This window comes from Atractosteus spatula, chromosome 15 (genome assembly GCF_055471065.1).
Source record: "Atractosteus spatula isolate fAtrSpa1 chromosome 15, fAtrSpa1.hap1, whole genome shotgun sequence".
Taxonomy (NCBI): Eukaryota; Metazoa; Chordata; class Actinopteri; order Semionotiformes; family Lepisosteidae; genus Atractosteus; species Atractosteus spatula.
In genome coordinates, this window is record NC_142720.1 from 3,721,559 (window position 1) to 3,736,313 (window position 14,755).

The 14,755-nt window shown below is 48.2% G+C and overlaps 1 protein-coding gene across 1 annotated transcript in view; it reads right to left on the reverse strand.

The window, feature by feature from the left end:
* Window positions 1-14,755, reverse strand: part of LOC148819849 (RAC-gamma serine/threonine-protein kinase) — a 98,940-nt gene that overhangs the window by 20,698 nt on the left and 63,487 nt on the right. Inside the window, exon 3 of the mRNA XM_088933784.1 lies at window positions 3,993-4,118. Within this exon, the coding sequence (XP_088789910.1) occupies window positions 3,993-4,118 (126 nt within the window). The remainder of the gene's footprint in view (window positions 1-3,992; window positions 4,119-14,755) is intronic.

Sequence of the window (14,755 nt, forward strand, 5' to 3'; positions counted from 1 at the left end):
TTGTCTGGGCCTACCACTAACCAAATGGTAGTTGGTTTATACTTTGAAAGGCGTCAAGTCAAGGACTTGTACGACATAAGTGAAATTTGTATCGACAGCTGGAGAGAACGTGTGCAGTGAACACCACTACAAAGCTGAGCCGAACGACGCTGGGAGATTCTTCACACCGACGCGCACAAGCACACCATGAGGGCTGCAAGAGCAAGAGACACTGTCCGCACAGAGAGAAGAAGCAAGCGAGTACAGCGATGCAACATGGTGAACGTTACGAAGTGAAAGAAAAAGAAAACACTGCAATTACCAGAAACGATACACAACAGACAAGCACACTGAAGTTTGTTTCAAATGCCAGTTTCTAATGAGGCCTCCTGGCCAGCCAATTCAACTGAAACAAGACCACAGGAGGACCTAAAAATAGGCCAGCAGGTTAATTACAACATGGTTAAGGTCACATGTCAAAAAAGCAAAAACCTTAATCACACTTTATGGCCTTAAATCTGCTCTGCCACACAATGTCAGAGTTGAATTTGATTCTTGAAAAAAATAACAAAAAACACCTTTTATAAAAAAGGTTGATGATACTGTGTTGTTTACTTTGCAACATTTCTGATCACAGATGACAAGTTTAGCTTGAAGCTAAAACTGCAAAGGAAAGCTAAGATGCCAATTAGAAGGCCCAGAATCTGTCACTTCCACCGCAACACAGAGGATCATCTGCTTGGGGTTTAATTTATTTCTGCTGCAAGAGTAAAAGTTTGTGGTTTGTGCAATGACAGCTAATCAAAGGACCAAATCACTGGAAATGAAACAGAATAAACTCTTAACATTAATAGTTACTCGCATATACACTTCCTATACTACAGAAGCTTTCAGAACAACTGAATGTCATTTTATTTCACGTTCTCCCTAATGTGTAAAATACTGCATTTTAAAGTTGCATTCTACACACAAACATCTGGCACAACTATGCATTTCCATAGGTAGGGCACAGTTAGAATAACACAATATACAGATCTTTGTTAAATGTTGTGGCATCATTTTGATTCATTGATCCTTCGTGACTGTGATATACTCAAGTGGCTTTGACTGTTGCATAAGCACGAAATCACCATCAGCACGAGTTAAATGGGCACAATGAACCGATTTAACTCCTCGAAACTCAAGTGTGGTGAAAAAAAAAGAAAAATGCAAAAAGGTTCTGTGACTGGAGTCCTGTGAACAGGCATAATCCTGGACAGAAGATATAGGACAGAGTTCCACAAAACATCATCTGCAACCTGGTTCAAAGTGTACAGTATGATGCAAATGTACTGTATAGTCTGCACTGTTCTATAGTGGTCACACACTCTATTACTCCATGCTGATCAACGCTTCTTATGACAAACTTTAATCTGCATAATGAACTTACTCATGTCTGTTCCATGAAATGTCAATGTACCTTTTTCCTGATAAGTTTCTTTCTAACAGTTATAAGTTATGTTTTTTGTTCAGTATATATAAAGTGTACGCAAAACATGAAAGTAACAGCCCTTTAGGTGTGCAATGTACTGTAAAAACTGTAAATCTATTTTTATGGCCAGCTGCCCACATTGATGATTTGCTTTGCAAACGTTACTTCCTCATCTTATCTGTTAAGATGCTGTGCTGATCACTACTGATGCACAACTCTGCTGTTTGAAAAGCCTTCCCAGCAGCCAGTCAAACCTCAGTGATCTAACCTGTAATCAGCCTGTCCTCAGGACAGCACAGCAACTCTACTGCTGCCTGCACTGCAGCAGCACAAAATCCTTTCCTTGTCTCCCGGCCCAGAGGGACCCTGAGGGCACAGTTCCGTAAAAAAGCCAAAAGAATCTGGCTGATGTCTTATCAACTTTGTGCCTCGGTGGGGTATTATGACCACATGAACACGGAAAAGTTTTGTCGTTTCACAGTCCTGAGCTCCACCTCGTCCACTGCTCAAGTGAACTGGTCTGCTGAGGTGACATACTTAGCACCCCAGCTGGCTGAGGAGTCTATTGTCTTGCAATTGTGAGACAATATTTCTCCCAGCACAGTAACTCAGAGATACACAGCACTGTACTTTCACACCCAGCACAGCTGTTCATGTAACAGGTGGGAAACACACTAGTGATGCAAATCCAAACATAAAAGTATCTTAAGAAATAAGTTTTTTAAAAAATAGAGCAGGTTTATTTTCATTTGACTTGGCAGGTCTTTCCACGCAGGATATACAGTAGGCAGCTACAGAGTGGAGTGTGAACAACCACAGTAAACCTGTCTGCATGTGAACCACTGGCAGGCTTCTCTCTCCAAGCTAAATGGATGGTGTGGGCAGTGGAGCTACCCACGCACACTCTCCCCCCCACACGGACAGGAGTGAAGGAACATCTTCTGCAGGCGTGCTTCTCCCCAGGCGAGGCACAGAACCACAGCCCCAGACTAGGAGGTCAGAGGTCAGATGTGTCCATGACTACTGGCTGTGCTAGTTTACTCATCTGAACATCATCACTACTCCAACACGGCAAAGTGTTCCGTCACTGAACAAGGGAGTGAGCACTGGGACGCACTCTCGTGGGAGAGAAGACAGGTGGATCTGCGCCTCGCCATGTCTTTCTTAAAGAGACCGACCTGGGCGGTGTTCTCGAAAACTCTTCTGCAGGTTCTGCACCAAGTTCAGAGACTGGATCGGCTCACAGTGGCATGTGTGGGGGTGGTGTGCTGAGGGTCTTGTAGGCTGAGCACAGTCCGCCCATTCCTCCTCTCCTACAAGGCTGCATACATGGCAAACTCACCCACACAGTGCTCACAAAAACACTCAGACTGTGAGATCTGTAACGCACGCGCTGACCAATAGCCGAATCTGTGGTATCAGTGCCTCACTGGGGGGGCAGCCTGCCCCGTGGGGGAGGGGGGCATTAGCTGAATGTGCAAAGCCAAGCCCTGCAGTGTGGCTCCGTTTTCACTTTCTTTCGCGCAACCAATGCAACATCTGAAACAAACAGCATCTTAAAACAACACCTTTTCCTTCGGAGCTGACTCTTTTTAACAGAATAATGGACAGCTGTTGAAGCAGACCTGTTCTCAGACTGTCCAGAAACGTTAGTACCCCTCGTGACCATCCAGCAGTCCAGTCTCAGTGCCAGGGTCAGTGCCGTTAAGGCTGTGACCGCACTCCTGTCCCGAGTCACTCCTAAACTCCAGCCCGGCTTTTTGTGACGTACTCTGGGTGGTCATGGCGTGACAAGGCATGACACAGAAGGCGCCATAATAAAATTTAATATTTAGATTAATATATAGAAAGTGCTCCTGTGGCTCAATCTTCTCCTTCTACCCTAAGAAATACCTACCTGCCATTCCTGAAACACACTTTTATCAGTGAGGCAGGGGCTACAGAGAACACTCCCCACCAGCCCAGTCCTCCAGGGGCACCAACAATCTAATTACTACTAATCCGTCTGGCTGCCAGACATTTGCACCCGTGTGTGCAGTTGGAGCTATTTATTAATAAATACATTTGAATATGTTTATATTCACGTGTGCAGATATATAGAAAGGGATGCTGTGGCTCTATATTCTCCTTACTGAGGCAATCTGGGTGAAGATCCTGGCTAAAGGGCACAACAGCAGGATCTCACCTAGGATCTGAACCCACAACTGTCTGTTTTCGGTCCAGTAACCTGACCGCTGTGCCAGACTGCTGCCAGATCTGTGAGACCCGATTCATTCACCACTGCACTGACGCACAGCGGGGAACCTTCTCCACAAGGCTGTTTCAGTATTCAGGGAGTGATTTCCCATCTCAGCTGCCTTGAACGGGGCTGCCAATTAACAGAAGGGACTTGGCCGTTGAAAAGGACACAAGAAACACTTTTCAGGCCACCCCACAGAAGCCGGATGGGCCTGAGGCCGGGGTTGGGGTGACGTGGGTCTCTTCCGGGAAGATGAAGAGACGGCGCAGCTGAAGACTAGAGGCTGAAAGGGGGCTGACTTACTTGCCACAGAAAAGTTATTCAGAGGGTAAGGCAGGTCTGCGTCTTGCGGCTTCTCCTTGTAGCCGATGAACGAGCCATCTGTCTTCAGCAGGAAGTATCGCGGCCTCCAGTTCTTGATGTACTCTCCTGTGAAGAAGGAATAAAGTGCACGTTAGGTTAATCGACGCTGCTCCTGTTCAGCCCCTGTAGAAAGGAAATTCATGTTGTGGTTTATTATGAGATCCCGCTGTCTGTCCCCACTCCGTGGGTTGCTGGGTCATGTGCTGCTGCTGCGTTCCGAATTCCCGAAACCCCACCCATGGGGCCTCGGGGACTCCGCGACGCTCCCTGTGGCGCCCCAGGCGTCAAGCGCACGGCCACCCTCTCCGCCGCGCACTCACGCACGCGTCCCGGCAGGCTCGCAGCACACACCGGAGAGAAAAAGAAGGGCCGTTCTAGATTCACAGGAGCCTCCGAGATCTGTACTCGCGGTATTTTTCAGCATTCCTCATTCCGCTGTCAAAGGGGCCGGCTGTTACCGAGCCGACCGGCGCCGGAGCTTCGAGAACCACACACGCCGCAGCTCCGCGGGAGAAGGGGTGAGATGAAATAAGGACGCGCAGACACGTTTAACCCTTAGAAGTGGGACTGATAAAACAACAGCAGCTGCCGAACAGCTGGTCGCGGAGAATTACCATGCAAAACTTCTGGCGGTACAGACTGCGCGGCTGAGGCACCGACAAATGTGTCAACAACAATCATTATAGGTGACTGCGCCCCCAGTGCAGAGGTCCGCACACTCGGCAGACTGAAAGGAGAAGCTTCTTGCCGCCGTTCCCTGTTAATTAAGTTCCAGCTTGAGCTTTTTATTGTGAGGGGCTTGATGTGCGCAATTTCCAGGTTCCACCACACATAGTCAGGACATGTGGAGTATCGCAATCCAAATTAAAATGAACAGATATAAAAATCACAAACCAGCCATTTCCAAAACATGTAGCTATCATAAACGAAAGTAATAAGCCTTTTGCTTTTGTAAGTTAAAACTCCTATTCATTGTTGAACTATTCCAGGCTTTACAAACTCTTACAGGAGTCTTGTAAATTCCTACAGCAGCTGCCGGAAATTTCATGTAAATTTACACAGGTTAATGTGGAATTAAAGCACCCGAAATAGTCATACACTTATTTTGTTCCTTCATGATATTCAAGAAGTTTTTCCAGCACAGCAAAACTCTGCTCCCCATTTTCATAAAGCAACTGTAGAAGTGTAAGGTATATGCACTGTATTTACTGTTCTGTCATGGGTACAATTTACACAAGAGCATGAAATGGCTTTGAAATGGCAGTCTGATCAGCCATGCCTGATAAAAAGCCCTTCAAACAAGATACGAGAAAATAAATTACAAAATCATTTGATATTACAGTGTGAATCATAGACATTATCTACTACTAAATGAAAAAGTAAGGATGTGTCAAGGAAAATTACCTATCAAGGTGAATGTGCTATTTCAGTCAGGACTGCATGGTAAGCAAATGCGTGTATTTTGTATAGAACTGATTACCACTGTCAGAAAACCTACATCTGATTTAAAAAGCACTTTATCAAGAGAAACACTAACAGAATCCCCTCCTAAGACAGATCACACACCCCTACTTTACTGAGGGAGAATGATCAAACCTGTATCAATACTGACGCAGAATTCCTTCTGATCTACACCAGAGCTGTTTGGTTAATTCTGCTCAGTGATAACGATGAAATTATGTTAAGAGACTAAGAATATCGCTTGAGGTGAAGGATAAATAAAGGAGAATAAAAACCATTAGTTCTGGAATGACAGGCAATGGGTATTACAGATCCTGCGCACCTCCAGCGCACTGTCCTCTGTGATGCCTGCTGTCTCGATGACTCTGCTACATGACATGGCCAAGTCAAGGACAACGGGGCGCAGAACTGATCCGCATGGTCAACACGCCCGCCCACTGAACGCCAAAAGCAGGACCTGAAGCAGGCTTCTTTCAGGCAGAAACAAAGGCAACGCCCACAGGTCTGTGAACTGGGATTTGCGGATCAGCAGATGGACTCATTCTGGGGGCCCAAGCGCACCACCAGTACCAGAGCGCCAGGCAACTCCTGGCCTATCCGATTCCCCCCTCAAAGTTACCTTGGAAAAACAAACAGGTCACCCGTGAGCAGCGAGAGTCCGGTCTGCGGTCATGACTGCACGTGCTTGTTTCACAAAGTGCAGCTCAGAGCCGGCAATTTCCCCGACTCCGCTGTGAAGAGAACAAAGCGTCTCTCCGCCAACAGCAAGGCTGTCATGGCAGCACCAGTCCTGAGCTCTGCACCAACATCCCAGCTGCACATGGACAGAGGCAACTATTCTCCTGCTGAAGAGGTTGTGCGGTCTGATTCCAGTCACAGAGCCTCCGCTCTTCCACTGCCCTGTAGGGGTGGCTTTGATGACCACATACTAGGCCTCCGTTGCCACAATTACAATCCTGGCCCCCCACTTCCACAGGCTGTGGATCACACAACGTAAGACCCCGCCCTCCACGGCCCCACCCCCTACAAGCACTGGATCATACCACAAATAACCACGCCCTCCTCGGCTCCACCCCCTACAAGCACTGGATCATACCACAAATAACCACGCCCTCCTCGGCTCCACCCCCTACAAGCACTGGATCATACCACAAATAACCACGCCCTCCTCGGCTCCACCCCCTACAAGCACTGGATCATACCACAAATAACCACGCCCTCCTCGGCTCCACCCCCTACAAGCACTGGATCATACCACAAATAACCACGCCCTCCTCGGCTCCACCCCCTACAAGCACTGGATCATACCACAAATAACCACGCCCTCCTCGGCTCCACCCCCTACAAGTACTGGATCATACCACAAGTAACCACGCCCTCTATGACCCCGCCCCCTGCCACAAGCCCTGAAGCCCGCATTAGACGATACCACATACACACCACAGGTTCTGAATCTTTTCAGTAATTACAACCCACACAGCACAAATAGGCACATTTAAAAAGTGGACAGACTACCGTCTTGCCTTAACTGGAGATCTAGTCAAATTTCTAGTAAAAATCGCCAAGTTATAGGTGTGGTCATCACACATTTGCATTTAAAGCAACAGGTGGAGTGGTGTTTAATAAGAGCATCTGAAAATTGGTACCACAGGATTTGATAAAAACATTTTAATTCCTCTTCCAAATTCTATACATTCTTGTGTTCTCAGAATTTGGAAATTGTGTATAAATGTCTGCTGGTGTATATTTTTGAAAAGCCTTTTTTTAAAAGGCACATATCTTAATGACCATTTTCAAAGTAAATGACTGTGCAACCCCTACAGAACCAAGCTTGAGCTACTGTATTGCTAGGCAGATCACTGCAGATCTTTCAGAAGCTTCAAAACACTTCAAAGGTCTGACAAATTAATAAAGACTGCAATCTGGAAATGCATACATTTGAACAAAGGCAGAAAAAAACAGGACAGAGTTTTCATGCTAGGTTATGGCTCAGGCCAATGTGACAGTTCTGATAAATTTCTTTTTTTTCTTTTTTTGCCAAACAGAAAATAAACAACATGTTCTATTTGTAACAGCCACTTAAAGCATAATGACACCAGCTTTTCTTAATTAACACATCAGAGAAAAACACCTGCTCATGTTAATTTGCGGAGACGGAGGTCTTTGCTGGTATGTCTCTGCCTGCTGATCTATCAGTGGAGAGAGATGTAGGAAGACACTGCAGTCTTCCAGCTAGAAAAACACGCAGAGGGCATAAAAACTTTGATTGGAACAAGATCTCTCAAACTTCATGGAGGGAGAAACACACACACTCTAACACAAGAGATGAGTAACATGTCATCTTGCACATTTGCAGCACCAAAGAAAAAGGAACGGATACCAGCAGAGGAGCAAAATGAATTCTGTTACAATGCTCAATGGAGCTGCAGGAAGACATGAATAGGATGGTCAGTTTCCTCAGTTTCCTCATCCTGGTTCAGCTTATTTTCACAAATCAGCTTTGAAAGAACACACACACTAAGGATAAGTAAGGAGAAAAACCCACCAAAGCCTCAGCACTAACAAAATCACATCCTGAATGGGATCAATTTGCTCCCTGTTTTTCTCTCTGTGCATTTCCAGCTATGAAAAACCGGTTGGCGTTTCTCAGACTAGGATGCTTTTAAAACGAACCGCCATGATGAAGAGTTCTAGATTTCCCTGCTCCTTCTCCAGCCTTGTGAATTAAACATACGCTTCTCTAGGGTAAAGTAAGAACAGACCTGAACCTAGTTCAATTAAAGTCTGTTTTTACTCCCATCACTGGAGTCCCTTTACACTGATGACCTGGCAGACCCATTAACACAGTGTTCCACCCATGAGCCCAGAAGCCTGTGTAGTAAATAACTGAGCCCTTGAGAGAGTGCTGCTGTCTGGCCAGTGAGGGAAACTGGACCGGATCTGGGCCCAGTAACAGGTCACGCCAAGAACGAGCAGCCCGGCTGCTGGGACTGAGGACCCGGCCTGGCGAGAGCACCCCAGGCAGGGATCCCTCTCCAGGGCTGCTGGAGTGGCTGGAGGGGGAACAGAAGGAGCAGGCTTTTGGGGGGAATTCGCTTCCAGTATCTGCTCATGCCTGCAGAGCGCAGCTTGCCAGAGCAGCTCTGCACACCGACTGGTCTCCGATTGCGATAGCGGGACACTGATGACGGGGGAGGGCCTTCTGTAGCGCTGTGTGGGACAATTCCACAGAGCACGGACACTGGTGGACAACTCAAGGCACTGGCGGGCCCAGAGTTTTAAAAGGCTGGAGACTGCTGCTGAATGTCATTTGACAGGGTGGGTATCATCACAAAACAACAGACAGCCGACCTTCTGCGTGTCACTATGCCTCAGAATCCACAGCACAGCATAATCCACGGAGTAATTTTATTTAGAGCAAGTCTGAGTTTTGAGTGGGGAGAATGAATATGCTCTTCCAACGAAAATCAGTATAAAATTCCACAGTGCCTTGTAAGTTCGCCAGGAGGCAAAACTCTTTTCTGGAGATACACACTCCAAAAATCAGCTGGTAACCATGTGGTTGAAGCCCCTGTCCTGCTTTCTTTCAAGAAACGCTGGATAAGATCCTGGGATCAATGAACTGCTGACTACCAAACGGCCTCCTCTTGATTATAACCTCTCTTATGTTCTTGTGAATTCACCGACACCGGGGAATGAATTGCACAAGACTTACTGGAAGTTAAACCAATTTGGACACCAACAATTCAGCAAGATGGCAGTAACGTAAAAATAGGTTATTTAGGGCAAAATAATGCCAGTGAGGTGACACAAATGTGTTCCGGATGGGCTGCCCCAGGACTGTGGCCTGATCTCAACTCTGCGCTGGGAGACGAGCAATCCTGTGTTCTGGCAACGCCATCCCACCTGGGTCCGTGCTCCGGACCCTCAAGCCCTGGGACACACTGCAGCAGGAGCCGAGAGGACAGGCCTCCTCCACTCATTTTCCAGCCTTTTATTCCTCGATGTCTTTCCTCAACTTTGGTGTGGCTGTTCTACTGAAGCACAGTTATTATTTAGAGAACGCCATGAACATCTGATTTATCTGCAAGCCAGCAGCCAGTCAGGACAACTTGTTCTTTCATATACCCATTAATTAAGCCTCAATACATCACATGTGCAGTCATGCTGTCTGCACTTCTTCTGTGTCTTGGTCACCTAGACCCCGGCACAAGGCAGTAGGCAAGGTTTCTGATTTCTGAATCTGCTTTATACTGCACAGCTCTGCCCACAAATGTGTTCTCTGGTTCAGAGCCCACATTATCAGCTCCTAGCCTAACTGCTCCAATTGCACAATTAAAATAACATACTGTGTGCCATTCAATTACAAGCACAGATTAATTGTTCATTTGTCTGTGGTCTGAAACCAGGCAGAGGTACCAGGGAGGGATTTGGAGGCCAGCTTATATTAAAACTTTGCCCAGAACAAAAAATAGAAACTTAAAACGCTTCCACCCAGCTGAGACAGCTCCTCGCTTTCTTTTCAACAGCCTTTTCATTTTCACAGCACGAGCCGGTTTCAGCTCCACCGGGGCCATTCGTTAACCAGCCCAGACGAGGCTGGAACTGAATGCCCTGCCCGGTCCGGAGACGGCTTCAACACGAGCGCTGCCACCCCGCTGCCACTCCAGCCCCCCCCCACCGCCGCGTGTCCCCCGCGGGTGCGGACAGAGGGAAGAGCGCGCAGCGAGCGCGGGAGGAACCAGGCTCTCAAAGGGCCACGCAGCCCAGGGCCACCAGCGGGCACGCCTGGCCCATCAGACTGATCAGTCTTTCGCGTGTGCGTGCGTGCGTGCGCGCGCGTGTGTGTGTGTGTGTGTGTGTGTGTGCGCGTGTGTGTGTGTGTTCTGCGCCACAGTCGGCCAGAGGAGAGTTGCCTTCTGCAACTCTCTAACGATGGCCATGCCACGACCATGATATAGGATTATAATCACCTCTATAAACTATGGGATCACTGGAAGAAACACTTTACATGAAAAGAAAAAAAAAGGTAAATACGAGAAGAGGCTCATGGCTCACTGATCTGAGGATCTCAAACACCGTTTTTGAAAGAAGCCAGAGTACCAGCACCAGTAATCAGGCAGGGTGTCTTATTCCTTGCTCACACCACCCATTGCATGTATAAGGGCCTCCTGTTGTGTTTTACAGATCAGATGCGTAAACAGTGAACAACTTTTACCCACATCATCCACGTCACACACCAAGAAAAGTGTATCATTCAGATACTTCTCACTGGCTTCTATTCAGAGTAACAGTGTTAAGAAAAATATTTTGCAAACTTGACTGAATATATACTCATTAAAAAGAAGACAAAAAAGTCTATGTTGTGAACCTTAATGTTTCAGCTGGAAGTCTTCTGTGCTATACTATAGACATCTTCTGGCTGAAGGGAAGACAAGAAAATGATTCATGACTCCTAAATGCCCTTCCAATCTCCAAAAATCTACTGAGCAATGAAGTAGAATTCAGGCTAACACGACACTGAGCAGGTGTAATGTGAAATACCTCACAGCCTAAATACAGATGTGTGTGTGAACACTTTATTCAGACCATTTAACGAGCTGTGGCTGTTGTAAAGAAGAACGGATGCGTGTGCACATCTCACCCATCACCTCCCCGCCTGACTAGGGCAGGGGCGACACTCTCGGCGAGACCCCTGTCACCCGCGGACGCAGGGAGCCCAACGGTCTCCCAGAGCGCGGACGCGGGCCGAACATTTGGGTCCAGCTAATTAGACACGTTCTGCAAGACCACGGGCAGGGCGGGACAGGACACCGGGGCAGCCATGCTCTCGGGCAACTTCCACCGAGGCCGGGGGCAGACCAGCCCAATCCACTCGAGGAGGGTGGGGCACGAGGAGGGCGGCGGGCTGTGCCCCTCCGCTGCAGCTGAGAGTGAAACCAGCAGGCGCAGCGCCTGTGAAGAGGGGGCTGGCACACTGGGCCCACCCTGGCGTCGCCGGGCCCCGGCTCCCCTTTGGGGAGGTAGGAAGGAGGAGGAGGGAGGCTGGGGGCATCTGGATGGTCCCTCTCGGGGGAGTTGCACCCGGTAATGAGTGTGAAGGGAAAGTGAGGAAAAAACAGCAGCTTCTCTCCCTCAGGATCAACGTCAGCTGCTCGGTGGTTTTGTTCTGCATTTGTAATTGTGGCCCCGGCTGCGGCGATGGTGACAAAGCTGTGTCCTGTGTGAGCCTGGGCAAGAGCAGAAGAGATGAACTCGCACTCGGGGGGGGTAATCCAGAAATAATGACAAGCCTGCCGTCCACAAGGACACGTGACAGCGCCAGCTCCACGGCCTACCTGCGCGCAGACCTGTCCCCAAGGCTCAAGCAGCCGCCAGCGAGAGCCAGAGGCTCAGGACTGACAGACAGAAGGCTGAAGAGGAGCACCATTCAGCTACTATTAAGTGCACCCTCTCACAACTAGGGGTGCGTCTTCTTTTCTACAGCAGGAATCAAACAAAGCTGCTCAGAGGGGATCTGGGGGAAAATCAAACACTCGCTGTCCTGAAAACCATTCCATGTGGACGCGGGCAGGGCCCAGAAATTCAGCTGTTTATTCCATCCAGACGCGTTTCAGGCAGAAACAGGCTCTCGCTTTCTTCCGTCCGAATGTGAGAGAGGCGGCGAACCGACACCAGGCAGGCACAGGCAGGGCAGGAGCGCAGCGGGCGCCGGGACAGCAGCAGACAGCTCTCCCCGAGCCTGGCCCGGCCCGGTCCAGCCCGGCTGGCGCACGGCACGGCAGGGGGGAGAGGCCAGAGGGGCAGGCCGCATCCTCCCGGTCACTTTCCAAAGCAGGAAGCTCCGACTGGAGGAAGAAGACACCGGCAGACAAGGCAGACGGACGAGGACCAGACATTGGGTTCAACGTCAGTTTCAAGTGGACAAATATTTCATTATTCGAAATGAGTTTAATGTTTTTTTTTACAGGTCTTATCTGTCATAAAACCCCTGGCACACAACAAGAAATCAAGAAGAAAGTACACAGCTAGTGAAAAAAGAACCTTGCACCCTCTGCTCTAATTTGTATGCTAACTGTTTAGCCCTTGATACTTGCAGTGTTCCCAAAAGTTCAATAACTTGTTCAGAAAAAAGTCTTATTTGCACTTTTATAACAAAAAGTGGTTATGTATAATCTATGTGGTAGAAATATTACACTGCAACGGAGTTCCTTTCAATTTAAAACACTGTAATGCTCTGTACCGCTCTGGGTCTCTCTGCTGCAGTGTTTGCTCTACCCACTAGGTGGCGCTGCTCCACCGATTCATCAGCTCTCTCTCCACGTGCTGGACACACAGCCCAGCAGCCAGGTTGGAGATTATCTGCCTCAGCCCCTCGGAAGAGTGAGGCAAGCAAATATCTTCCGAACTGGCACAGGTGACGTGCAGCAAGTAACCTCAGGCTACATCACAAGCTCAGCTCTAATCCCGATGGAAATTAGGAAGTGGAAGATTTTCCACAAGGCTGGGATCGGAGGCAAGCCCTGCACTTTTTTTCACTCCCACAGAGTGAGGGCAAGCCTGAGGACAGCCAGGGTACGGCTGGTCATTTGACTGCCGACCTTAGCATCCCACAACTCTCGCACAAGATGAGACCGAATCATAAATGTTTAATAATTAACTAAAGCTCTATCATTTAAATCTTCATCAGGCCCTTTATCCCATTTTATTGTGTTAATGATGATGATGATCCTTATAAATGTGATTACCATCTTGTCTCTGTAATAAGAGACAAAAATTAAATATTGTCAATTGCTCTGCTTCCTGTTTTCCACTTTGCAAATCAGGGAGCTAATTCCGAGCCGGTCTCAATCCCACAGCGAACTCGCAGCTTTCGGGCACGGCATCACCTCGGTTTTCCATCCCCTCGAGCGTGTTCTGATCAACTCATCCGGTACAGGGTCGCGGGGGAGCCGGAGTCTATCCCAGCAAGCAACAGGTGGAGGGCAGGATACACCCTGGACAGGACGCCAGCCCAACACGGGACACGAAGACACACGCGCTCGCATCAGGGCCAGCTTTCACAGAAGCGAGTTAACCTGCCAGCATGTCTTTGGACTGTGAGAGGAAGCTGCGAGTTCGCTGTGGGATTGAGAACGCATGCAAACACAGGGAGAACATACAAACTCCACACAGACAGCACCCAGATCTGGAATTGAACCCAGGACCCCGGCGATGTGAGGTAGCAATACTAACCACTGCGCCAGCATGCTGCCCCAAATCAGTTATTCTTTCTACACTCAAATAACGATTTAAAAACTGCAGGGAATTTGTTTAAACTGGCATTATCATCAACACAATGAGTTATGAAAATTAAGCGAAGCGCTCAGTTTCCTTTCTGATGTCACAAATCCGCAAGCACCCTCTGTGGTTAGCTTATAAAATGTCTCGATTCTGTACGAGTGACTGCTCCGCTAAACCAGTGCAACATGTTGTCAAAGACCCGCAGCAAAGTACTCTGCTTTACCAGGAGCGGGGGTGTGAACTCGACTTTATGGTGTAGTACAGAACATATGAAAAAGACATACACTTTTGACCTTATTAAATCCCATTAGATCTTTTGATCTGGGCAGATAATTTATCCGTTTAAAAAGCAATTAAAAATGTATTATCGACGTACATGTGAATTCCTGTAATTAACTTTCTGTAAACTCAGAAAGGAAGGAAAAAAAGGCCAACTGTTCCTCATGACAGCCAAAGGCCAGCAATATTAGATGGGGGAAGGGGGCGACTCAGGTCGGACTAATCCGTCTGCGCGGTTTGCGAAAACGTGGGACACTGCCAGCGATGGACAGCATCTAAAAGGAGGGAAGGAGGAGGGACAGTTTTCCCTCGGAATTCCGCCATGGATTAAGGAGGTCAGATTCCAGCCAGGCACTGCATGACTGCCAATCCCTCACAATCCCAGCTATCCCCCTGCCTGGGGCCAGCGGCTCAGCACCTCTGGACTGTGGGAACCCAGCTCCCCTGGCTTCAGCCATGACACCCCAATATCAGCCCCAGCTCACACAAAGGGAGGCCAGGACCTCCCTCACTGAGACCTGCCTCCCTGTTTCTCAGGGATTCTTCAGGGCTTGTGTTTAAACAGAATAAAAATACTAAAACTGTCTTAAAACAATATTCCTGAAAGAGGTTTCCCAGCATCTTCAATGTAGCAGCTTTCCTGGTGATTTGACTTGGTTGTTACTACACTAAGTGAGCGA